The sequence below is a fragment of the Aquila chrysaetos genome, chromosome 14 (genome assembly GCF_900496995.4).
Source record: "Aquila chrysaetos chrysaetos chromosome 14, bAquChr1.4, whole genome shotgun sequence".
Taxonomy (NCBI): domain Eukaryota; kingdom Metazoa; phylum Chordata; class Aves; order Accipitriformes; family Accipitridae; genus Aquila; species Aquila chrysaetos.
The window spans coordinates 33,543,317-33,569,393 of NC_044017.1; the positions used below are offsets into that span (position 1 = coordinate 33,543,317).

The window sequence follows — 26,077 nt, forward strand, 5'->3', positions numbered from 1 at the left end:
TTGTGGATCCAAGGATCTTGTTATTCCTTTTGCCACAGAGCCACATGCCACAGTCACCTGTGGCTGGCTACTCCCTACCACTACCGCAGGATTTTTCAGTTCCCTGTTTTCATAATACAGTCACTGACGCTCCAAGGCTGACCTGCCATGGCATTACTCCCTGCAGTCAGGGTGATTGTGAATCGCAGCACATGAGAAGTTAGTCTAGAAATGCTTGCAAGCTTTTGGACATGTACACACATATGCCATGCAGGTGGCAGGTGCCCTGCAGTGACAGCTAGTGGGACTATAAGTAGACCAAGGATTTCTTTTAAAGATGTTGCGTGGTCCTTCCGGTATCAAGGGCTGAAAAGCACTGTCCTGAAGTCCTTTGTTCTGAGATTGACAGCGTATGTATGGAAAAGCATGTTGCTCGCTCATCTGAACTTACCAGCTGTTACAATTTACTCAGTGCTAGGCAGCCGTTCTTCTTCTACCCGACCACTTTTCCAACCTCTGTGTCAGCTGTGAACTTCATCACTAGGGAGTTTATCCGGGGCATGGTTTAAAACAAAACACCACACCACAACATTAAACAGCGTAAGCCAACACCCAATCCCTGCAGAACCTCTCTGGAAAGGAATTGCTTAAGGATGGTTCCCTTTTAGTTATTTTAAGACTAGTGTGCTGGGTTTTCACCAATGTGAACCAGATTGAGTTTATATATTCTTCTACCTTTTTAATCACAGTGATTTTCCAGCCAGACAGTTGCTTACAGAAGCAACAAAATACTTCTATCAGTAAAACTTGCAATCTTGTTTTAGAAATATAAATTAGTGAGACAGGAATTATTTTCCCTAAACCCATGTTGATTGGCATTAATTATTATTATCACTAAGCTTCTTTAATATTTTATCAGTTGAAACCTCTGTCTACTCTGCTCTCATTTCGCCTGGGAGCAAAGCCAAGTTGACAGATCTATCACCATCAGGTCATCTGATCTACCTGCTTTTAATATTGGCAGAGGATTGATTTTTTTTCCCCCCACTTATCTCCATATTTCTGCTACCCCAAGACTTAACAAAAATGAAATTATTTTTCTTGGCCATCTCTCTTAAGAGTATCAGATATAAATGAGCCATACCTACCGATTTTAAAATCTGCCAAGTTAAGAGATTCTGTTTACCACCCTCTCTGTTATTTTTGGAATGTAAAGTATGTCATCACCCCTCTGAGATATGCATACTTCATCCTGCTCTCTACCCAGTACGTAACTGGATTATTTACTGAACATTTCAATCTTTTCTGCATTTTGTTGACAATTCTGCTATTTTACCCTGATGAATAATCATCAAGGGATCAGAACTGGATTCTGAAGGGTTTTAAAATGTCAGCATCATGAGTTAACCAGCAAAATATAATGAAAATGATTTACGAGTCTTGAATTCAAAAAACCAGAATATTCTCAATGCTTCCTTTTTACTTTTAGCTTTATGGCCCTTGGATCTTGTTCCCACACATTTCTCCACCAGCTGAGAGCTAGAAATTTAATTTTATTAACAAAAAAGAAAGCTGATGTTTTTATTTTATTCATCTGAGTCCAGGAGTTAGGGTTTTAAGAAAATAGATCAACCACCAGGAAACTCATGACGACGCATGAGAGCTGGCAAATCTTCTACGGCATCACCACTGCTGCAAGATTAGCAACATTGAAAGGAACAGTTAGCGTTATCACTGGCAATGTGGCGTCCACCTATTTGATGAAAAATGGGAAGGACCATTTTTTCCTTTTTAAGTGCATCTGCAGCCTCTAGCAAGCTGGTTCATTTACCGCCCTGGCATTCGTTCAGTCTGAGTGCCAAACTGGAAGCCTCCCGCCTCCAGACCCTCCTTTGACTGGTTGTTACAGGTTGTTCTGTGAAAAGTCCACTTCAGTACCCAAACTGCCTTCACACCTTGGTGCTTTCAGAGCCCAGGACAGGGCAAACCGGACTTCTGTATTTCTTCACTCTTCTCCGATGCGGTCCTCCCCGTGAAGGTGCTCCACAGGCATAAGCTCCTGCTGAGAGTAACTCACAGGATACCCACATGGTCCACGGGATCAAGCCTGCACATGTAAACTTTTTTCAGAACCAAAAGCAAATTAACCGACTGTTTCGTCTCATCATCCAGCTTAGCTCCCATCCACGTTTAGCTGCTTCTTGAATACATAATTATCGGGATATACCAGACATATTTAGCTCATTACTTGCTACCGCTGTCTATACTAGCTGCTTACCCACGTATTTACAGACATGACGGACTTGAAAGGGGAACCTTCTACGCCGTCTCCTGCCCAGGAATGTTCCCTATCCTCAGCATTCGCCTCGAAGATTCTGTCTCTTTGGGGCCAGGGTCATCCGGAGAGCTCCTGCCATCGGCTCACCGCATCCACCCCCGACCGAGCTCCCGCAGCCCCCGGAGCAGCCCCCAAACGCTGGCTTCGGGCTCCCTCTGCTGCCGACCGTCCCGCAGGAAACCTCTGCGGCCCGGCGCCGGCCTGCCCCGCCGCGCCCGGGCTCGGGGACCGCTCCTCCGTCCCCCCGCGGCGAGGGGGGCGTGAAGACTCCGCAGGGCACGGGGTGGCACGCCGTACTCCGCCCCGCACCTCCGGCTCTGCGAAAAAGGCGACTGATTCAATGACACTAACGCCATAGCTTCATTAAGTAGGTATTCTTTATCGGCAGCGCTGGATGCACGGGGGATCGCTCCACCTTTCGGGTCGGGCCTAATTGTGCAGGTTAAGTGCACGTTCTACATACATATTCACTAGATTTCCGAGAAATGTTATACATATTCATTCGTTTTCCGGGAAACTATTAGCATATGCAAATGTCCTCTACGCAGGCGCATTGAAGGTCTCTGGTGGTCTTCAGGAGTCCTCTGGTGGTCTTCCATAGTCTTCCTCACTTGTCCGCTACTTGACCCTCCTCAGGTGATTCTGCGCAGTATGGTCCTTCACATGTTTTGATACGTCAGTGATTGTTAGTGCTCTTATTATGTAAATTCTCATTAGTGGTGCAAAACCATATGGCTAGTTTAAGCTAAATTATCTACAAGGACAGGAACAAAGGCAGGAGTTCTTATCTTTTCCGGCCCTATCTATTCAAGCAAGGCCTCTGCTTGTGCCTTCTCAACAAGATCGTAAATTCATCAAACATTTAATTAAGTTTTGTGATCGCTCGTGGCTCCTTCTTGCTCATCATTCCCAAGTACCAGTCTCCGACAGGCTTAATCCTTGACAAACACCAGCCCTTGCTATGTAAAGTTACGGAGAGACAATCCCTAAGCAATAGCTCGTTCTCCGTGTCGATCAGCGCTCCACAACCCCCGTGCCGCGCGGAGGCAGCGGCCGCCACCGGCCGTGGGGCCCGGCTGGCCGGCAGCCCGCGGCCCGCCTCGCCCCACCGCAGCCCCCAAAAGCCGCCGTGCGGCGGGAAACGCGTTAAGAGGCATCGGCAGTTTACAAAGCCCGCACGGCCCCAGGCTCGGCAGAAGGCGGGCGGTCCCCCCGAGGCGCCCGGGCCCGCCGCCCGCCCGCTGCTAACGGCGAGGTGCCGGGCCGCCGGTGCCGGGAGCGGCGGCGGGGCCGTCGCCATGGCAGCGGGCGGTCCCGCCCGGCCCGGCCCGGCCCCGGCCCAGGTGCAGCCGTGCGGCGCCGCCGGCTCATTTATAGCCGCGGCCCCGGGGCTGGGGCAGTTGAGGCGCGTTCGTGCTCCGCGGCTCGGCCTCGCCTCGGCGGGTGAGTGGGTCTCTGCGGCCCGGGGCGGGGTGAGGGAAGGCGGGAGCGGTCGGGGGAGCGGCCCTCAGGAAGTTTATCGCCACTTTCCGCTGAGGCCGCGGAGCGCCGGGGGTGGGCGGCCGCGCTGAGGTGAGGGCGGCGGCGGGAGAGAGCTGCCCGGGGTGGGGCCGCAGGCTGCGTGTGGTGGAAGGGAGCGGAGGGGCCGGCGTGTGGCCGCAGCCTGTGGAGCCGCTCCCCGGGGTCCGCAGCCCGGGCTCGCTGGGGCCGCGTCCCGCCCGGAGGTGCCGGCTGGGGCTCGGCTGCGCTTCCTGGCTTTGAAGCAGGGGAAGGTGCTTCGTCGTGAGGTAGAGGTGCTGTTTCGAAGGGATTGTCGCTGTGGCACGTTAGGTGCGGGCAAAAAACCTTCATCGCGCTGACTCTCGTTAGCCTCATAGGTGAAGATTGTGCTTCGTCAGCCGGGGGGGGACGCTAGTCGAAAATGTCTGCCGGTAACGTGTGAGGCTGCTGCTGTAGGATGCTGGTATTCGCCGTTTCTCGTACTGATAGCTCTTTAACTCGATGTGCTTCTCTTAAGACCAGCAGAGCCACACCAGGCAAAATGACGACTGTGAAGTATGAACACGGGGCAGAGCTGACAGGAGTGTCCAGGTGAGTGGAGCGAACCGCACCAGGGTATGGGTCTGGGGTTGAAGTATGCTGTGTAAGTCAGTCCCCTGTCTAGAGTGTCTTGGTGCTTTAAATCTAACGAGGAGAATAATGATGGAGTGCTTGAAGCTTACACAGCATACAGTCTTTGTATTCCCCCCCTTAAAATGCTGTTGTCTGTGAGGTATGATATCTTTGAGAGAAATATGCTGTTGTGATTGGCTTCTTACAAGTAGCTAAGAGCTAGCTGAGAAGTACAGAGCACCCAGCTCCAGTATAATAAGCCTCTGGCAGTAAAGCCAGTGCTCTCCTAGCCTCCAGAAACACTGTCAAGCTCTCCTGTAGAAGAAGGTGCTCTTGATCTGCTCTCCTTAAAAGCCTCAAGTCTGAAGTTCAGAGTTTGCGGGGAGGAAATAGGTTCTTCTAGCCTATCCTCACTTTCTTCTCTTCTACCCCAGTAGTTAAAGACTAGGTGTAGTAGCTGTGGCAGAGAGCTTGTTCCAGCTTGGACAACAAGTAGATGTAGAGGAAAACAAAACTCCCTCTGAGGAAAGCATTATCTAGAACTGAATTTTTGTGTGAGAGCACAGTGGAAATAATGTACTCAGACTTGACTTCTGTTTTCTTTTTGTGTTAAAGATTGGCTTCCTAACCCAAAACACAGCTGTTGCTCATTCTTATTTTGGGTTATTTTAATCACAGTAGAGGATAAGAAGGTGGCATTTGGTATCCTTCATGTGTCTACAAGTATAAGCAAGTGACCAGCAGCAAAATTGCTGTAGCAGCAGCAACCTGCTTTAATGAGTGAAGCATTTCAGCTGTACATTAAGTGGAAACTCCCAAGTGAATATCCCATAGGAATAGCTGCGAAGCAAAGTTGAATGGCCATACATCACTAGAGCTTTGCTTCAGTTCTGGGAACAAAGTTGCAGATACTGCTGTCTGGAGATACTGGAGCTGGAAAATTAGTTTTAAATAACAAAATTGTTGCAGGAGGGGAAATCATTCCTCTGTTCAGCCTGATACTGAGCGCAGGTGGTGAACCATCAGTACTGGTTGTTGCTGACACTGTAGGAAATGCATCATTTAACTTGTTGCTTAAAAGGGGGTTAGCGCACACTGCAGAAGCGGTGCTGGTGCGTGGGTCCGTTGTGGAGGATGAAGAATACTTGGATCCTCTGAGTTGCTACACTAATGCTTCAAACATGCTAAACTGCCTCAGAACAGTATGGAAACATCAATATTGAATATGCATATGTAGTTGCTCCTGCCCAAGAAGCAATGACGCCAGAGGCAGACCCACAGCAGTGCTGTGGCTGTGCTATTATGCAGCACAGTATTTCTGTGGAGAAGGCTGAATTAGAAACTCCTGGCTTTGGATGTTATCCTTTATGTTCTCTGAAGTCATCATGTGGCCTTCAGAGCTTCTCGGGTGGCTGAACAAAAACTTGATCTAAAGAGACCCTTTTAAGGAAGTTATGGCAAGCAGCCACTACCCCCGAAAAATGCTGTTCTAGCACTAGCTCAGCTGCTGCTGCTCTGGTCTTCCAGTTTCCGGTCTGGTATCCTGCTCTGCACAAAAACATCTCTGTGCTGTGGCTTTTCCTGGTGAAAACATTAATTCTCTGAACAAGTAGTTTACTGTAATAGCTTTAATGTCACTTGGACTCTCTGAAGCAATTTTGCATATGTGTGTTTCCAGCACTTCCAGAGTCTGGACTGGACTGTTAAGTCCTCAGCAGGCTCTTGGATGCCCTATTTCAAAGCTCTTTATCTGATTGTTGAACACATCTGTTCCCTTCCTCCCCCAAAAGAGAAACTTCTGAGAGATGGATTGCTAATGGGAACTAGGTCACTACAAGCCAAGGGGTTCTGCTCTGCCAATGTATGTGAAATCTTTCTTCCTCTGGTACTGTGGCTGTGCTCTGGCCCAGGCTGCTGCTCACTGCTCAGCTGACAGTTAATATTCTTTTCTCTGGGACAATGAAGGGTAGCAATGTATAAAGTTGACATCTGTATCAGTATGTGACTTGTGTTATTCCTTTGCCAGCTCTCCAACAGCAGAAGAGCCCACAGTAAAGATTGATGATGGTCGTGATGAGGATAATGAACCAGACAGCTGTTTCAAGTAAGCTAATGTTACACTAAATGCCTTGCTCACCCCCAAAGGTGGAAACTGTTGGGCCAAAATAAGAAGGCAGATGGCCTGCTGAAGTAGAGATAAGCCCAGTAAATCACTTGATATTGACATTTGTTCTAGCACATAATAAAGACAAGTAAGTTCAGAAAGCTTCTTTATGTCTCTACAGATGAAAGTGTAGCTTGTTCTCAGGTTAGAAGTCCATCATATTATGGAGAATGTGTATGCAAACTGCATTGATTAAACTTTCCCAAAGCAGTGTGTTTGGGAGAGCACAGAAGAACAAATGCTGGTGAGAAGATGAGGTGAATGAGTATCTGGGGCAAATGATAAGCATCATGCCCTCATCAAGACTAAATTGTCTGAACTTGCTAGTGATTAACTCCATTCTTGAAATGGTTATTTTCTAACAGTGTTTAGCTCTTGTCACCAGATTACTAACTCTGCTAGCATACTTAGTCAAGTCAGTGACAAGTGAATAGACTTGTGTCTCTGTTCCTGCAGCTCAAGAACAGAAAGATTAAGCCTGTTATCTCAGTTCTTCTATGTGACAACATGTCTTTCTAGAATTCAGAAGTTGGCATTTACAAATGCATTTCATGAAGGCTTTCAGCTAAGTATGTGAACAAATATGCCATGTTGTCTTCAGCTGATTTAAGATGTTGGCAGGCCAAATTGGAGTGGTGTGCATACATTTCAGTCTTTAGTGCACCTCATAAAGGTATTTGTCCTTAGACTGTGGAAGCTGAAGTCTTGGTGTGCCTACTACATTTGCATTGTAGGATTGACTGAGCAAAGACACAGACCAACAAACTGCTAGTGTATTTATTGCAGTGTTTCCTTAGACACTCAAATGCAAGGAGAACCTCCTATATGCTAGGCTGCCTTCAAGACAAGACCTGTTATTACATCCTTGACTTCCATGGGAAAAGTGGGTTCTACAATCTAAGTATGTCCTTCCTGCTTAAGGATGCAGATGTTTGCTGGTTAGACCTTGCTTCTGAGTTTGAAGTATGAGCCTAATAAGAAGTGTGGGTTAATTCAGTAGGCTTCCTAATCACTTCAAAGATATCTAGCTTTGTCTTAAACTGAGTTATTGAGGTGTTAAGGATATGCACCAAGTGAAATGCAATGCTCAAGTTACCCTAGAGGAAACAAGTAGCTCAGACAGGATCACTGGGGTGCAATATGCATTATTGAGCTGACAAAGACTTCCTGTAACAGTGGTATCTCTAATGGTGGTGGGGAGGGGAAGTGTAGTAACTGTATATAACAGGAGAGATAGGGTAGGTATGTGAACAATACAAAAGGAGTCTACCAGTACTTTTTGTCAGTATCTTGGAGTTTTTGTTAGGTCCTACTGTTAGTGATATACTTGAAGAAGGTGTTTTCTTTCAAGTGTCTAAGAAAAGACTCAGTGCTTACAGTAGTTAAGTAATCCCAAGATTACTTAACAGACTGGCAGTCTGTTTTTTTCAGACTGTCAGAACTTGGGGCTTGCAGATAATTGCTTCTACCTTAGTTCTTGGTGTAGCCTAAAGAGACTTTCAACTAGTGAGATAGTTACACAAAGGCCTAGCTTTAAACCAGAAGGCTTAAAGCATAGCAAAGAGGCAACAAATAATCTTCTGTAACTGGAGCTGGAACCCTGCTAGGGCTGGAGATAACTCTCACAATTGGAAGAACTTAGCTTCAGTAACTCATTTTCTTAAAAGGCACTTGAGTCTTCAATCTGAAAGCCAAACCAATTTTTCCTTTTAAAGGCAGAAGAGGGATTTTTCTTCATCTATTCCAAGAGGACAGAAGCAGTAGTGGAGCTATTAACAAGTGCAGCTTTTTCCAGGCCTGGAAAAAAAAATCTTCTGATACAATAACCTAGTATCTTGAACAAGATACCTTGAGATGTTTATCCTTTAATTTCCCTATTGACCAATAGCTATTATATAAGCCCGCTTCTTAAAGCTTATAACTGGGCATTAAGCCAAACTTCTAGTGTCACTGGAGTTGTGACACTGAATAGTGTTGTGCATAAGTACATACTGCTGTACTTCTAGGGTCTGTAGCTGATGAATGCTTTTTCTAACGAGTGGTCAAAGCATTGCTTTCAAGTACTGTCTTAACCTATATACTTCATGAATGCAACTGAATAATCTCCTCTTTAAGAAATTGCTACTATACAGAATTCTAAAACCAAAAGAATGTGAACAAAAGAATGCAACAGTGCTCTTGTGGCTAATACCAGTAACAAAATGTCACTTGTCTTGATGCCAGTTCTCTTCTCTTGCAGTGCAATTAGGAGAAGAATTTCCCCATTTGTGATGTCATTTGGATTCAGGTAAAAGGTCATGCTTGTAATGATATGGGCAGGGTAGAAATGGTCCTCATTTCTGGTGTGAGAACTTGGAGAGTTCCTTGAACAACAGTGACTCCAGCCTGCTCTGTCTGGAAAGTACTCAATCGCCTATCACCCCCAGAAAGGGTGACTTGAGAAAAGTACTTTGATTGGGAAAGAAGTCTTAAACAGATATGACTACGTTGTCCAAGGAGACCTGAAAGTCAGAACTGTAAATGCTGTTGACTTGGATAAAAGCTCTTTAATGGCTTACTCCAGGCTGTGGCAGCTTTTGAACAACTAGTTGGTCAGTTGTATGTAGTCTAGGTGCTGGAGCAAGGTAAGCCATTAAAGACAGTTATTTTTAAGGGGCTACACCAAGTTGTGAGTGGGAGGGAAGGTGAGTAAGCTGAAAGACAGCACTGACACTTGTGTGCCTTAAAGCGTTCAGGTTTGTACCACTTCTAGGTACCAGTGGAATTATAGGTTAATAACTACAGCTGAGTCTGAGGTAGATATATGGTTCCACATGGATGACATATTCTGTGCAGATCACTTAAAAAAAATGCAATTTGAATCCTTCAGCTGCTTATACAAGCAGGCCTCAATCTGTATGTAAGAGCACACTCTCGCTGGAACAGCTGAAAACAAATCTGGGCTTGTGCTCTTCAGTCAATGTCAGCAAGTCATTCCTATGTCTCAAGTTGACTTGTATTTTTCTTTTGGCAGAGTATTTGGAGTTGTACTTATCATTGTGGACATTATAGTTGTGATTGTGGATCTGGCTATCAGTGAGAAGAAGGGTGTTAGAGAGATTCTTGAAGGTGTTTCCCTGGCAATAGCACTCTTCTTTCTCATCGATGTTCTCCTGAGGGTGTTTGTTGAAGGGTAAGTAAGACAGTGACAAAAATTCAGTCAGTGTGGCAAGTCCTCAAGCTAGTAAGAAAGTAATACTTTGGGCTTGGACTATGAACATGGATGCCCTGTAGGCTAATTTCCTGGTCATAGACAATGGCCACATCTTTTCTTGGCTGTGTACATTGGCTGTTAACCCTTCTATAGAATAATCTGTAAAGTGAGCACTTGGAAACTGCATCAGCTTTGCTGTGACTTACCTGTGTAGGCCAGGTGTAAGATTACTTTCTTAGTGAGACTTCAGTGCTTAGTGTTAAGAACTATTTCAGGAGAGCTTGTCTCTAGCAGTAGCTCTGTATAGGTGATTCTTTTCCTGAAGATGTATTTCAGTCTTTGCTATCCCTATGGGCATCTGTCTAAAACTCTCCTTTGTTTCAGCTTCAAGAACTATTTCCAGTCCAAACTGAATATTTTGGATGCATTCATAGTGGTGGGCACTCTGTTAATTAACATGACTTACTCCTTCTCAGACCTTGCTGCAGCAGATCAGATACCAAGGTAAGAATGGTATGGCAGCTATTAAATGTGATATCTTTTCTTGATAGTCTTCGAAGAATTTTCTTGGGCACCTCTAAGCTAGATGTGTGCATACTAGATCATGAATATGGCAGTGATAGTATTTCATGGTATAGACTAATGAAGGATAGAGACACCTAACTTTGGACTACAGTTATGCTATAGACTGTCCCTGTCTTGAAGGCAGAGATGATCTAAACATATCACTTGGGGTAACTAAAAGTGAAGAGTGAGGCCATCAAATGCTGTAACTCAAGTATTTTTTGGGTGGAAGGTGTGCAGCAGCCCTGATAGAGAGAAGAGTCTGAAGGTCAGAAAGAAGAGTTGGATTATAATAGCAAATGGAACAGACAACTGAGGGAGGATCTCTGTCTATGGATCTTGAAATAGAAAGAGCTGCCACATTGTCTTGTTTCCTCCACCTTGCTTTCCCAAAAGCCCCATGGTAACACGTGTTGGATTTTTCAGCCATGCCTTGGGGAGGGGAAACGTGCTGTTCATGTGCATAAATTAAAGTCATATTTCCATCTGATTTCTGTAGCTTGACCAGATGATAACCTGTGAGAGGAATCCGTTCTTGATGGAGACAGAACTACAACTAAGATTATTTTATCTACACTAGGTTTGAATTAGTGAAACTTGCTTGCATCAGCCAGGGAAAGAAGTTGAGCTCTTTTTTTTTTTTTTTAAAAAAAATCACCCCCACAATTCAACTGGCTACTGGGCACAAAGGGGGAAACGTTCTTCTAGAAGTAACCAACTCAAAGTCTAGTTATTGAAGAATCCAGAGTTGGACAAACATCTGGAATTACTAGTCATCTCTTCAAATGCCAGCTAAACTCAGGTTTCAAAAAGTAGAACTGTCAAAGGAATAGCTTTTGCAGCCTCAATCATAAAAAGCTGTTTCCTTCTAGGTCTTTTTAAACATTAATTGGACTTTAATAATTACTTACCATCTCTCTGGCCACATTTTTCTAAAGCAGCTTTCATCTTATGGCAGTGTCTAGTTACAGGTAGGAGAAATGGCACTGTGACAGGGTAATCTGCACTGCTATCTTTACTAGGCTATGTTAGTAGTAGGCCTGATCCTGCACTGACCCATCTTGTTGTAGATTGGTGTGTGCAAGTGCCTTGTATTCTGACTTGCTGAAATTGATGGGGATTTAGAATAGGCTTTTGGGTCACATAAAAAGGAGTTCACACTGATGCTCTCCAAAGGTACTCACCTGGGACCTACCATCTCACCCATGCAATTCTTAAGGCCCTCTGTAAGGCTTCTCTTGTTAAGGGTGCTTCAGTCCGCTTCTGACCAAAATTATACTACCTGGTACTAGATGATACCTCAGACTTGGCCAAATCCCAGATCTTGAGATGAGATGGTCTTCCTGCCTAACATTCCAGTAGTGTCTGCACAATCCAACTAATTCCCAGTAGCTTACCTGGGGTTTATCACTTTTCTTTTGTCATAGACATTCCTCAAGAAGCAGATGGCAGTCTTAAAGCACCTGATAAATCTCAGAATAATTAGAATCTGAGCAGCTTTTTTGTGGATGAGAGTGTATATGTGACAAGTGAAATTTTGGTGGCAGTCCACAGAGGTAACATGCCCTGATGGAGGGGTATGGTCTCTATTTCTAATCTAGTCTAGCTGGGTGTGCATTGGGATGAGTTACCCATTTCCTTGAAGTCTGACCTATAAAAGGACATTGAGGAATGAGAGCTGGGTATCAGCCTGGGAGCTAATGCTAAACTGGCTAACTTCCTAAAGGGCAGAACGCAAACTGCTTTTATCTTGAAGAGCTGCTTCTCAGTTGTGGTTCAGGCAGGGGAGAGGGGCTATGGAGTCTTCACTCCAGTGTTGGTTCAGCTCCTTGGCTGCTAGCTTGAAGGGAACTCTGGTTTTTGAAAACAGCAGGGTGATCCTGGAGTAGGAAGGAGCTGGGGGAAAAACTGAAGCTTTCTTCCAGGTGTCCAGGACAACCTTGTCTTGCTGACTTTAAGCTCTACATCAGTGGAGAGCAGACTGGCTTCAACTGCAGGTCATGGGTTAATGTTTCTATAATATTTGTCCCCCTTACTGCAGGTATTCACCAAGGTTTTTACTTAAGTGTATCAGGACCTGAAATATGCACATGTATTCCTTAAAAGTATATGCTCACATATGTCCTTAAGGAATGATTGTTCGTTTGCCCTAGTCCCTAAGGGTATGTAAAAGCAGCTGCCTCTGTTCAGTTGTTTCAGTAGAATCACTCACATAAGCATCTTGCCTGCTTCAAAGTTCAACAGCAGTTCAAAGTTCCTCAAACCAAATCATCTGCTCAAGTTGCTGAATGATTAAACACAGGGTTTATACTGATCTGTTCTCAGGTTTCTTAATCAAGGCATGATGTATATAGCCTGTCTAACTTCTCTTTTCAGCTATTTTTCAGGTGGCTACTTGCACTTAAATGTATACTTGAGAATAAGCTTCAAGGAACAAGAATTTGGGGTTAATAACATAGGTAGTGTTAAGTGAGTTTGTTGCTTGCTGGGCAGTGGTGCCTGTGAAAGTCTGTTTGAGCAAGTAGGGGGTTTCCTAGTTCCATTAGCTGTTCAGAACATGTACTTCTGAAAAAAACTCAATAAAACCATGGTATTCTTCAAGCATAGTATTCTTTCTCCAAAATCAGCCTGAAAAGTCCTAGTTTAGTATATGAAACAAAGCTTTAAACTGTCTCTGAAACAGCTTTTAAATACCTTTAAGCTTTGTATCTAAGTTTGTGTTCATTTTCTTTCATGGTGAATCTGACTCTCATCTAGAATGGTTACTCTCCTCCGAGTTCTGAGAATTATCATCTTAATAAGAATATTTCGCCTGGCTTCACAGAAGAAGCAACTTGAAGTGGTGACCAGGAGAATGGTAAGTTGGCCTCTTAATATATCTAGGCTACTATTACGGTTTCCAGCTCTTTCTCCAGGCTACCATCAATAGTGAGTAGCAAGACTGCCCTCAGCCTGTTGGTCTGCAACTGGTAATATTGCCTAAGCAGCATGCCTGTTTGGTGTCCCTGACAGGGTACTGGAGTTTTACCTCCAACTTCAGTATAGCTAATAATTCTTAACTTTGCTCAAGTAAGCAGTAACTTGACCTGGAAGGCCAGCATATCAAAGTGATTGCAACACCACCATGTGTCTCAATTGGTAATTTCTAGTTTGTGTGGTACATAGGCTGCTTTCCCTCACATGGGGAAGGATAGGAATTTTAATGCTTCTGGTGCTTATTCCAGGTGAAAACAAAAAAACCTAGCTGTTGAAGCCCTATCCATTGTAAATGCCTCTTCTTTTTTTCATCAGGGGCACTAAAGTGGTACTCGAAGCTTCAAGTATGTCCTCTTGCTCAGGAATAAGCAGTCTTGGTTATGCTGCCCTTAACTAATTCCTTCCCTTAGCCCCCAGCCACTCAAACGGCGATGACAGATTCATGCTGCAGTCTGCAAAGAATCTGCAGTGTTCTTTCCACTAGAATAAACTTTGATACTTCAGGGTAAAATTTCTGTATGGAGCTTCTACCTAAAAGCTAACACAATAAATGTTATTCTTGGCTAATGCTGTGAACTTTGCTATAGCAAAACAAGGCTCTGCTACTCATGACTGAAGTTCAGAGTGTAGATGGTTGGTTTTTCATAGTAACAGGCAACTCTTGTTGATCTTTGGCATTCCTTTGGAAGACTAACTCTACACTTCTTTTGGCAGGTCTCTGAAAACAAAAGGCGTTATATGAAAGATGGCTTTGATCTGGATCTCACTTATGTTACTGGTGTGTAGAAGCAAATGATACTTTGCTGCATGTTACATCCTGCTAACACTAGTTATTAAGTGCTTGACATGAAATACAGGCAATGTTTTAGACTAATGAAACTTAAGTATGAACTCAAAGCAGGCCTACTGCTTTTCTGTGGCATTTTGAAATATGGATTCCTGACTCTGACACTTATTCTCAAGGATTAGCCTTCTGGGAGAGAGGTTGTACATTCTGTATGTAATGATGGAAATTCTCCTGAGGCCTAGGGAGCCAGAGCTGAGACACTATTGACTAACTCAATAGTATTTTTGCCTGTGATTCTGTAGAGACTGACACTTAATGGTAGCTGATGCTTCAGGAAGCTTTATTCTCCTACTCTAGCTATACTAAATGGAGAAGAAAAGCTCTCAGAAATGGGTAGGTGGTTCTTATAATTAGGGTAGAAATAAGCTGTTTCATAATGATATTGCTCTCAATCATGTAGTTCCTACATGTGGGGAGGGCTCCCCCTGTTATTTCTGATTGCTCTCTCTTCCACAGATCGCATTATTGCAATGTCATTTCCATCTTCTGGGAAGCAGTCTTTCTATAGGAACCCTATTGAGGTAAAAATCCATCATTTATCAGGTTCAGTATTTCTGAATGCTGTTTCACTTCTAGGCTCCCACTAATTTGCCTGTGGACTAGATTGTTGGGTCAACCCTAGTCCTACTGTCTTGGCTGGTTGGAATGACTAAATGGTGGTCTCCACTGTGCTGCACCACTTGTGTTGTAGTCTCTTAGCTAAGCCTAGTGGGATGTATCTGGCACTGTGCACAAACTGGTGCTCTGATGCTCCTGTTTCTTGGGAATGCTTCAGAGAACCAAGTCAGTTCTCTCCCAGAGTAGTAATAGTACAAGTGAGAACTGTATATTCATCTAAATAAAGATGTTTAAAAGGTCTGCATTAATGCCCGTTACAGCTATGCTGCTTGATACTGTGGAAACATATGTAGGGCAGGGAAGGTAGTTGCAGTAGTACTTTTATTCCAGACAAGAACCTGAGCTATTGGCCTGGGAAGGCCTGCTGTCCCAGGGCTGTTGATGAACAGCAGTCACTGACCCTGCTTGGGGGTGGGGGATGAGGGATGAGGTGGTAGTGGAAATAAGGAGTAGAGCACCAACTACTCTGAACTTGTATCTTGTTATTGCTTTAGGAAGTTGCAAGATTTTTGGACACCAAACATGCAGACCACTATAAAGTCTACAATCTCTGCAGTAAGTATGTTTAGCTGGTGACTGTATTGAAATACTGCTAAACAGAAAAACATGTCTTCAAGGTATGCTGGTGGCAATACCAGATCTCCAAGAATTTAGTCTGTCAAAAGTGCACAGCTGTCTCTGACTACCTTCTGTCCTGAATGTGGCTATGGACTTTGAGCATCTAATGTATTGTACCAAAGCTTGCAAAGAAGATACTTGGATGCCTTGCAGTTTAGACTCCCTTGCTCATGCTGAACAATTGCTTCAATGTTCCAAAACTCTTACTAAAGAAGTGGAAAACTAAACCTGGGTTAAAACTTGGGGTGATGTTGGAGGTTTTTTCTAATAAAGGCTGAGAAGAGAAGTGAATGAATAGTTCTGTTTAGAAAATGCCTAAAACAATGAAAAACACTTTGGGAATAACTGTCCTGTGGTTTCTGCTTTCATAGTAGAGCATCAGAGCTGGAAGCAGACAAGGTATGATACAGAAGCATTGATACTGAAGTGCTGAAAAAGTAAAACTGTCCTCTAGCCAGTGGAGGGATAGGTGAGGGGTCACAGATGAGGAGTGTGGTATTAGCAGCAGCTTACCACTCTGTAGGTGAATGTTGCTGTGGCTGACCCTGACAGTACATCAGAATGTTAACTTTCAGCTCTCTAAATAACCTGTATGGAAAGGACTGGCCATCTGGGCCTGGAGGTGAATTCTCACTTAAAAGTGAGAAGTGTGAAACTAGAAGCTAAGCAAGCATGGTTTTAGCCAAATTACCTCATAGTTTTTCTACTTTGATCTGTCTATTTTTACTACTGTACTTTAAAAACTAGTATATGCTCAGACCAGCAGTTGTGTGTCACAAGCCACTTTCTTTGTTGCAAGTCTATTCCCTTTACTGGCATAACACCAGATCTTTCCTTGTAGGTGAAAAAGGCTATGACCCCAAGTACTTCCACTACAGGGTGGAAAGGATCTTTATTGATGACCACAATGTCCCAGCGCTACAGTGAGTCTTGTCAAGAAATACATACATCATGATAGTTCTATGTGGGCATTTGCTTTGATCCACTAACTTCCCTCTTATCTAGGGACATGCTGAAATTCACTGCTAGTGTCCGTGAATGGATGAGTCAAGATGAAAAGAACATCATAGCAATTCACTGTAAAGGAGGCAAAGGTAGGACTTCTTGTGTAGTCTGTGTATGCTACAAATCATGTTATTCTTATCATGCCACCTTTGATGTTAGTATGGCCTTAAGTCATAGCATGAGATGGGTTTAGAGTGTAACTTCACAAATTCCGCAGACAGCGTGATGATTAGCAACAGTATAATGCTGTGTGTTTAGTATTACACAACCCCATTTCTCGGTAGCCCAGATCTGATCTCTTAAGAACCAATGTCATCTTAGATTAATCGTCTTTAGTAACTTCCAGCTGTCCTGACTGCTGGGACAGCAGTCCCCCAGGGGAGGCTGGGGATAGGGAAGTATTAAAACTGCTACTGTCAAAAGTGTTAAGCTGCTGCTTTGGCTCCCTGGCAGCCAGTCACCCACACTGAATATCCTGCACTGTAATATACCTCAAGCTTTTTAATTTCTTGCAGGGGAGGCTGGAATGTTGTAGGTACTGCTGGGTCTTAAACTGAGATACACAAGGTATTATGTGATAGAGTGCAATGTAGTCTTATGGGGACAGACTAGTCAAAGCTACTGCATGTGAGCTGACCTGTGGGTGCTATCCACAACCTGCAGTAGTGCGGGAGCTGTTGGAAGTGCATAATAACTGTGCAAATAAGCCAAATTTCCTTGCAAACATCTGCCACATCTTTAGCTGCCTGCTGTTACTACTGCAAATACTTGGCTTAAACCAGGTGGTTACTTAACACAAAGGTGGCTCTTTCACCTGCTTGGAACCATAGCTTAAAAGGTTTTGCAGAACTGAACACTGAAACTACCTGCAGGGCAAAACTAGCTTGAAGAACAAGTGTAGGGAGGGGTGACTGGACCTCTTAGATCTTAAATTCAAAACTGAGACTATATTTGAGTTTTTGCGCTAGCAGTCTTGATGTCGTCTTTGTAGGGTTGGAGGGGAAAAGTTGGAGCAGAGAAGTCTTGAGGCTTAGTTGTGGGCAAGTGCCAGTCTATAACCTAATCTAGTAGTGCGTACTTGACTGTATCCTCTGCTAAATAGAGTACGCAGATAGTGACCAGCTTCCTAAGTATCTCTAGGAATACTACAAAGACATGTGGGGACTGCTTTCAAGGAACATGTTAAACTGCAGTATCTTGTCTTTAACTCATTCTTCCCAGAATACAGGCACTTAACTACTCTAGTGTCACTTACCTCCTGTTATGTCTTCTATTTCAAAAGTTATAACTTCATCTTCACAAAAATAAACCCAAACACCCTAACTGCTGTAGTTCAACCTGTCTCTTCTAATACAGGCAGGACTGGAACAATGGTCTGTACCTGGCTTATAGACAGTGACCAGTTTGAGAGTGCAAAGGTAAAAAAACTGGTGTTTATTTTTTGATTCTTCTAGTATTCAAAATGCCCCTTTAGAACCTACTTAATTGGTGAAATGCACTAATACTCTGCAAAAAGTCTATACTGGAAAAAGGATACTGTGAACAACCTGTTTTACAAAAAAGTTCTTGCAAATCTTGCTACCTTGTAAACTCCTTTCTGATGAAGACTATTCTTGATGAGGAAGAACTGGGAAAATAGAATTTAACAGGATACCAACTTTGACCAACTTTGAAGCACTTTTTTTGGAAGCATAATAGACCTAGGATCTTGAGCAACAACTTTCTTAACTGTAGATGGCTTCTGAGCATGCTCTACTAAAGATAGTGTCACAGTTTAAGTGCAATTTTTTCCTCAGCCTCCCTCCAAGTAGTGTGAGGGATCAAGAATTGTCTTGACTGCTGGCATTACAGCAAGAAGCCCTTCTAGGGAAAGGGAGAAAGATCAGCAAGTCCTGGCCAGGACAGATGCATGTGCTGCTCTAGTATCCCAGGTCTAGCATATCAGTCTGGAGACCTGGGTTGCAGAAGGCCCAGGTCACTCAAGGTAGTCTGGCCAGAGTGTATATCCATTTAATCGCTTGTTTTACTCTGAGTTTGGTTTGTGAAGATCTGAACTAATGTTCAGCTTGGTCTGCCACAGACCACTTGAATATAGATGGTTCTAAAGCAATTGCTTAAAGCATATTGCTCTCCTCATTGAATGAGCTTTATTAGCACTCTTTCATGGATGACAGACTTAATGTATCTGACTTCCTAATTAGTACTTTCTTATTCTAGTTAAAAGCCTCCTGTTAAAAGGTACCAAAACAACTATTGCATATTTTCACTTGCATTCACTTATTAGAATTGACTGGTGTAATTCCAGTTTGCTATCCCTTTCTCAGGAAGGGGAATGGTGGTGGAATGAATATATCTTAACCCTTGAAATTATTTTCCTACATAGGAAAGTTTGGACTACTTTGGGGAGAGAAGAACTGATAGAAGCACAAGTACCAAGTTTCAAGGAGTTGAAACTCCTTCCCAGGTAAGCTTGAGCAGGTCCAGCAACAGTAGTCAAACCAATACTAGCCTTGTGAGTGCTTATGCTACCCCACCTCCCCTGCCTTGTTTCAGAGATGTAGGTTCCTACCAATGCTTAACTCCTGAACTTTCTGTACTCTTTCTTTAAGTGTTGGAAGACTATCAGCTGGTAGGCTTGCGCTGCATCTTCCACCCCCTTCCCCTTTGTCCAAGCATATTCCTTAAGCCTTTCTCTGTTGTAATATAATCAAATCTGAATTATGGTATCTAAGATAACAGAATTGTTGAGATTAGGAGAGCTTTCAGTCCAGCCCCACTGTTCAAGCAGGGTGAGCTTGAGCAGGCTGCCTAGGGCTGTGTGCAGTCAGGTCTAGAATATCTCCACAGATGGAGACTCCACAACCTCTCTGGGCAACCTGCTGCAGTGTTTGCCCACCCTCACAGGAGTGTGACCCTATAAGACAGTTGAGCTGTTTATCAAGGATGTACTGAAGCCTGCAGCCTGGCCTGGGGAGGGCCATGGCACTGCTGTGTCTGGGTGAAGGAACGCATCCTCTAGAGACTGCATTCATAAGGAAACACTAAACAAGTTACTGCCTCAGATCACAGTCTGGGGCTTTGCTCTTTTTGATTCACTGTGTATGGTGAGATTCAGAGGTGTGAGATGAAGCTGGTGGCAGAAGTACTTTAGTTGCTGGTATAAAATAGAATGGAAGTACAGCTGTCCTTCAGAATGTGCATCTGTAAAAATGGAAGTATCTTGTACATTTAAACATTCTGCCCCTTAAAAAGCTGCAATATAAAAGCTCCTCACTTCTTGCTGAACTCAAAAGTATGGAATTCCTCTCAGAACATGAAGCTTAAATACTGCTTGAAAATGTAGATGTTGAATTTGCCTAGAGGATTGTTTGAACTTGGGAGGGTAAGGAGAACAAATGGCTACTTTCTTCTTAGATTTGGACTTAGAGCTAAGAGCTTGGCAGAGAAGATCTATTTAATCCTACTTCTGCCTAGAATTAGTCTGTGTGGGGTACAGAAACTGTATAATGTGTCTGGGTTTTTTGCATTACAGAGTAGGTATGTTGGGTATTATGAGATCCTGAAAAACAAGTATAACTTGAAACTCCCACCAGAGAGGCAACTCAAAATAAAAAACCTCAAAATCCACTCCATACATGGTAAGAACTCTTGAATTTGGGCATTCCTCTGGTAATGGTTTCCTAGTACAGGTGGCTGATCTCTACTGTCTCTCTTGCTAAACCCATGATAGGAATGTAGACTTACTGGGATTTGAGAATTCAAATGGCACAGTTCAAAATGCTCTTCATCATATTTTTTGAGTGCAATTGCCCCATGTGTTCTGTCACTTCCTGGGTGTCTGGTCTAATGGTGGCTCACATACAACCTGCTCTGTTTTGGGAAGGGAATCACTTTTCAAGTGAGATTAACTCCACATGTTAAGCTGGATCCACTAATGTTTCTGATTAGGGAACACCTGTTTCTGTACATACACACTGGTAATTTTGATAAAAGGCTGGAAGTTCAGCACAACTTGTTCAAGGGGACTTCAAACTGCTGTTCTTGTTCAGTCAGTGGAACTAGACTCTACATTACTCTGTTCCTGCTCCACTAGTAGGATTCACTGCTACTTCAAAGTACAGCTTTCAACCTCTGAATCTTGAGCTACCTTTAGGATTTGAGTTCTCTAAAGACTATAGCAAGGCATTCTGGAGAGAACAGGATTGCACTTGGTTTTTCAGCTAATGTATATACTATGGTATAATGTAACCCTTTCTTCCTAGGAGTTGGGAAAGGCAATGGAACCGATATGAAGGTGCAGATAATTGTGAGGAAGCAAGTTGTACTAGAATGTGTATGTGCCAGTCAAAGAAACTGCAAGGTGAGAGTACTATGAAATTGTGTCAGTTGAGTCACAGAAGCTGAAAGCTGACTTACAGGTCAAAACTGTCTTCCTATAAAAGTTGAATACTGGACATAAAACTATCTAAATAAATGGATGCTGTAAATTCTGAGAGAATGAAAAAGCTAAGCTTTGCTAAATCACAGGAGAAGTAGTGGTAAGATAGTGAAAGATTTCCTTAGAAATCAATTAAATGCAATAGCTCACTCTGACCTGAGCAGCTTAAATTGTTGGCTATTATTCTAGCACTGCTATTGTATTTGTATACCATGAATGAGTAGCTAGGTGTTGTCATGAATTGGTCCCTTGTCTCTCTGCAGTAACTTTTCATAAAAGTAATACTTTATTCTGTTATCCAGCTCTTCTTTGATTCTGAAAGTGACTCTGTAGTCATTGGCTTGGAAGACAGCCCTGTTATAAGTGGTGATGTGAAAGTCAGATTTGAATCACATTCTGTAAGTACAATGGCATGAAGACCTTCACTTGAGTGTGAGGAGAGGCTGCAGTGCAAACTGCAGCTGGGCTGGCTGTGCTTTGTGGGGCAGAATCTGTTTTCTTCCCCAGTGACTCCTGCTGTGTGGGGTGGCCCCACTGTAGCAGCTGTTATTCCACCCCTGTGCAGTGAGTGATGCAGCAAACATTGCTATGTCAGTCTGTGCAGGTAGGGGAGGCATCTAGCTGTTCACACAGTACAACTAAGACCTCTTACTTGAGTAGCTGCTGCTTCTAACATGGGTCTCTTACTTAATGTGACCTAGTATTGAGTGACCTAGTCCTGAAATAACTTCAGTGAAAATAGTTATCTGGGTGTGATATTGGGCTTTTCAAGTGTACTGACTGACACTGTAGCTTTGTAAACCAAACTACTGGGGACAGGTGGGTACTCTTGCTCTGCAAAAATTGAGTCATGCTGTCAAATGGAGTCCTTAAACAAGGCCTTTGTCTTTAGGTTCTCCCCAAAGGCTATGATGACTGCCCATTCTTCTTCTGGTTCAACACTTCCTTTATTGAAAATAACAGGTAAGTGATCATAGTGACTGCCTTCAGATCCTAACTTCCAGTGTCTGAACAGAGCTGAAAGTTCACAAACATAGTACTGAAAGCTGACATAGCTTGCTGATCAAGCCTGTCTTAGCTTCTGTGTGGGTACTTGTCTCTGGCTCTCGACTGTAACTTGTGAGCAGGCAGTTGGCACGCACCTGCTTGCACTGTGCCAAGTGTTTTAAACATATGTGAGCTCTTTATCTTAAGTTAATCTGTTGGACTTTTTCCTTGGTGCTCTAGGTATTGTTAATGAACTCGAATTCAAAAAGGTAATGCTAACTATTTAAACCTAAGGCAACTCTGCCATCCTCTATAGCATGGCTGACTGAGAGGCTGGAACTTGTTCAGTGGCTTAGCAGGCAAATATTAAGACCAGAGTTAGAGGTACCAATGCTTCAGATCCCAAAGAAAGGCTCTAACTTACTGCTACTCATGCTTTTGTTAAAATCAGAAATTACTGTGGTTAGTTCTTGTTGAAACTAGAACTCCCAGTGGAGCTCTAGCTAGCAAAAGTTGGGCTCGTCTGTCTCACTAGGGGAGTGATGTAGAAATGCAGAGACATGAGATCTGTCTCTTCTGTCTACTAAACTTGACAGATTTAGACAGAAGAACAGTGAACTTGATGTATGAGATCCTATTCCAGTCATGGAGAGAACAGTAATTGTAAGGAAACAATTTTTAATTGATCCCATTAGAGCATGTGGAGAGATAGCTGTGAGTCTATGTTCATAACTCTAAATTTAATATGCTGAGCCAGCAATGCACCTTGCAGTCTAGGTGCAGACATCTAGTTAGACCAAACCAGTGGCAGGAGAAATGTATGCCTGCTGTCTGACAGCCCTGCAACAGTGCCATCTCAAAAGTTTTGCCCAAGTGCTTTGTTTCCTGCAGGGCTAGGGAGGATGCCCCACCAGACCTTCTCTTAAACACAGTTTAGTGGAGACTATCTCTCCTTCTGCCCAGATAATTCTGGTAGACCTCAGGTGGACTAGGTCTAATCAGAAGTGAAACAGCTGCTAAGGCAGTGCTCCTTTCTCTGTATCTCTAATTCAGCCATAGCTGATGTGCAGGTGCTGTTAAGTGATAACTAGACATGAATTTGGTAAGCATTAGAAGTGGACAACATGCCTAATGAGCTTGAGTACTGAATCAAACCCTTGGCATTAGGAAGGTCAGTTATTAAATTCCTGCCACTTGCATAACCATCAGGAGGTCTTGAGCTGAAGGTAACACTAATTTTACTCTAACAGTCTTGCATTGTAGGGCTCTGGGGGGAAAAAACCAAACAAAAAAAACCCAACAAAAAACCAACTCGCAAACCCATCAGGTTGATTGTGTGTGTTTCTCAGACTATGTCAGATCCAAAGCCCGGTGCAGGCATGGCTGATGTCTGTCTGAATTTAAGATCTGGGGCTATATTTAATATTGCAGGGCTGAGCCTGAAGTTCTCTTGGCTAGCTGAAAGGAAAAGCATGTATTAGGCTGTAAGATACACTACCAAATTTTGTCTTTCAGACTCTACCTTCCCAGGAATGAGCTGGATAACCCTCACAAGTCTAAAACATGGAAAGTCTATAGTGAGACATTTGCTGTGGAGGTGAACTTTACTGAACCTTAAGGCAAAGCTGAAAGAAAGGAAATACGTAAAATTAATCTCTCTTCCTGGAGAATGTCTTGCTGCTTCAGTATGAAGTGGAGCAGTCTCATTTTGATGTACTTAATGTATTTCTGTGTAGATACTTCTCAAATAAACTTACATGAAGTTCTGTTGTGCAGAGCAATAATACTCTGAAGAGTTACTTAGCGTCAGCTGACTGTCACATCATGTTACTGAGTTGTTGGATCCTTTGGAGCTTAGATGTCTCTACATACAGGTAATCCCTACTTCATTAATCTAAGACAATTGTCTGTCTTTAAGCAAGAGCATTAACCTGAGGGTGAGTGGAGACTAGCAGTCTGCAGGAGACTGCTGGAAAAATCTGACACCCCTTTGCTCAGCATCAAGGTTTTCCACAGGTCAGTAGAACATAGGAATTTGGAGGGAGGAATAGTAATCTGGCACAGGCAGACTAATGCTTCTTGAGTAAAAGTCTTGGTATTAAACAGCTGTTCATCAGAAATCCATGATGTAGGGTTCTGAGCAACACCTGGCCTGGGAGCTGACTGTGAGGGCTGGAGACTGCACAGGTGCTTTTCTGGCACTGTTCCTCCCTGCAGAGGGCTGAGATGGCACATCAGCTCATGAGCATGCTAACTGCCTGGGATCAGTTAGCCAGGCTTGCCTTAGTACCTGCATGATCTGTGCACTTGCTCCTTTGAGCTAATGCTGCAGATGCTCACTGACCCCTCTTGAGCAAGGCCAAGACCTGTAATGCACAGACAATGCTTATCCTGCTTCCAGCTGTTCTCAGCAGTATGGCTCTTCTGTGGAGACTGTTCAAGCCTTCCTTGATGGGAAACGTGTTGAGGTTAGCTTCTTGTTAGGCACTAAGAGCAGAAGGGGACTGACATTAGCTTTCCATAGCTAATAACTAGCTAACAGAGTAGGCAGAGAGATCTCATACTTTCCAGGTGCTTACTTGGGGGTAGTGGCATACTATGAAGTACATGTGTGGACTCAAGTATTGCTGTGTAATTACTTGGTATTTAGGAACTGGGCTGTTGAAAACTCCCACAGAGTTGGAAGCTGCTGCTGTCAGCACTGTACTTCAAGTGTGGACATTGAAACCTGTCTTCAATGACAAAAAAAGTGTGCCACTAATTGTTTGCAGTTTTAGCTACAGGATAGAGTGAGCCTGGGTCACTTGGATACTGCGTGGAAGTAGCTGAGTCATGTAGTCTAAACTCCTGTGCAAAATGGGCTCAGGTAGAGCAGGCTCACACAACCTAGTTCAGATCTGTAGATCTCCAAGGATAGGGATTTCACACAAGCCTTAATCTTAAAACTGCTCTTCCTTCCTGGTTGGAATTTCCTGTGTTCTGAGTTGTGGCTGCTGACTCTTGTCCTGCCCCTGTATGTCTCAAAGGGCCTGGCTCTGTCCCTCTGTCCCCTCCCATGAACGAGGTAACTACAGGCAGCAGTAAGTTCTCTCCTCAGCTTTGTTACAGTTCTCTCCACCATCTGTCCTCATTGTCCTCTGCTTGGCTTGCTTTGGTATGTCACTGCTTTTCTTGTACTGGGGAACATGGAATTGGATGTGGTATTCCACAGCTGTTCTGACAGATGTGAGAGGTGTGAGCAGAGGGTCAGAACTGTCTGATTTATTGGCTCCAGAGCCTGCTATTGCAGCCTAGCCTCTGCTGCAAGGGTGTGCTGCTCCCCAAACTGTAGTGTTGTTTCAGAGGCTGCCTGTATTACTGCACACAGACTTGGTAAACTGCCCGTCAAGGTTAAGGGGAGCTGGCAAAGTTAATGCAACCCCTGCATCTCTGGCCTGAGGAAAGGAGGAGGAGGTACCCACTTGGACAGGAGTGAGACCAAGGCTGCATCACTAGAGGGTGATGGAGCAAGGTGGCAGCTATGGCCTGTGTGTCTGCACTGTGTGTATCAGGAGCTGGAAGAGGATGCTATTTCATTGCAGCTAGAGGTGGCTGATGACCAAGTTCCTTTTGGCTTATCTTGGGCAGTGAAGGCTGTAGCAGCAGGAGTCAGATTGTTCTAGCTGAAGCATACAGTTAAGTGAAAACTATTGGATAAGCAGGAATGAGTAACAAACCAGCTGTGTGAGAGAGAGATTTCTCTTAAGAGATCCAAGCACTGCTGCTCAGATGGTAACAATAGTTCCTGAATTCCCTGCAGCACTGACCTTCTCTGGCTTCAGGGTAGTGGATACTCATCACTTACAGATGTGCCATTTAGGTGACCTGTTGGGGACTCTGGGCAGGAAACCTACCCTTAGTGTGTATCAATCAGGATAATCAACAGTCTAGAAACTTGGACATTGAGTTGAACCTTAATATTGGAACTGACTTTGGTACTAACAAAGCACCAGGCCAAGGCCTATACTATGGGCTTTATTTTCCATAGTAGATTATGTAAAATCTCCAGTTGTTTCACAGCACCTTGTTACAGCTGGTACTTTGCTTCAGTTCTGAGGACTTTATACTTTCATTGATTGTAGAAAGCTTTTTCCTTTAATTCTGGAGGGGTGGTGACACTGACTTCAACCTATCTGTCTTTGCTCTCAGCTAGACAAGTTTGTTAAGTGTTGTTGCATAAATAATAGCCAGGCACTCAG

The 26,077-nt window shown here is 43.8% G+C and overlaps 1 protein-coding gene across 3 annotated transcripts; it reads left to right on the forward strand.

Annotated features, from left to right (window-relative positions):
• Positions 1-3,655: 3,655 nt before the first annotated feature.
• LOC115350653 (phosphatidylinositol 3,4,5-trisphosphate 3-phosphatase TPTE2-like) lies at positions 3,656-23,609 on the forward strand. 3 transcript variants are annotated; one of them, XM_030036483.2, is made up of 19 exons: positions 3,656-3,760; positions 4,335-4,408; positions 6,456-6,533; positions 8,833-8,880; positions 9,607-9,765; positions 10,171-10,290; positions 13,108-13,207; positions 14,041-14,104; positions 14,630-14,694; positions 15,286-15,346; positions 16,251-16,332; positions 16,415-16,503; positions 17,771-17,832; positions 18,798-18,878; positions 19,947-20,052; positions 20,677-20,774; positions 21,155-21,250; positions 21,745-21,815; positions 23,355-23,609. In XM_030036483.2, the coding sequence occupies exons 2-19, from the start codon at positions 4,359-4,361 to the stop codon at positions 23,455-23,457; spliced, it is 1,533 nt and encodes a 510-aa protein (XP_029892343.1). In that variant the 5' UTR covers positions 3,656-3,760; positions 4,335-4,358; the 3' UTR covers positions 23,458-23,609. The 3 variants fall into 3 exon arrangements, with proteins under 3 accessions (XP_029892343.1, XP_029892345.1, XP_029892344.1); XM_030036485.2 differs by lacking the exon at positions 3,656-3,760 and adding an exon at positions 3,787-3,889 and having other exon boundaries at positions 4,340-4,408; XM_030036484.2 differs by lacking the exon at positions 3,656-3,760 and adding an exon at positions 3,838-3,889.
• The last annotated feature ends 2,468 nt before the right edge of the window (positions 23,610-26,077 follow it).

What these genes read in the sequence shown, in the direction of transcription:
- LOC115350653 (XM_030036483.2), top strand. Translation starts at nt 4,359, where the DNA reads ATGACGACTGTGAAGTATGAACACGGGGCAGAGCTGACAGGAGTGTCC. An exon ending in CTGAGGGTGTTTGTTGAAGG is followed by an intron (nt 9,766 to 10,170) that starts GTAAGTAAGACA and finishes CCTTTGTTTCAG; the next exon opens with CTTCAAGAACTATTTCCAGT. An exon ending in CAAAATCCACTCCATACATG is followed by an intron (nt 20,053 to 20,676) that starts GTAAGAACTCTT and finishes CTTTCTTCCTAG; the next exon opens with GAGTTGGGAAAGGCAATGGA.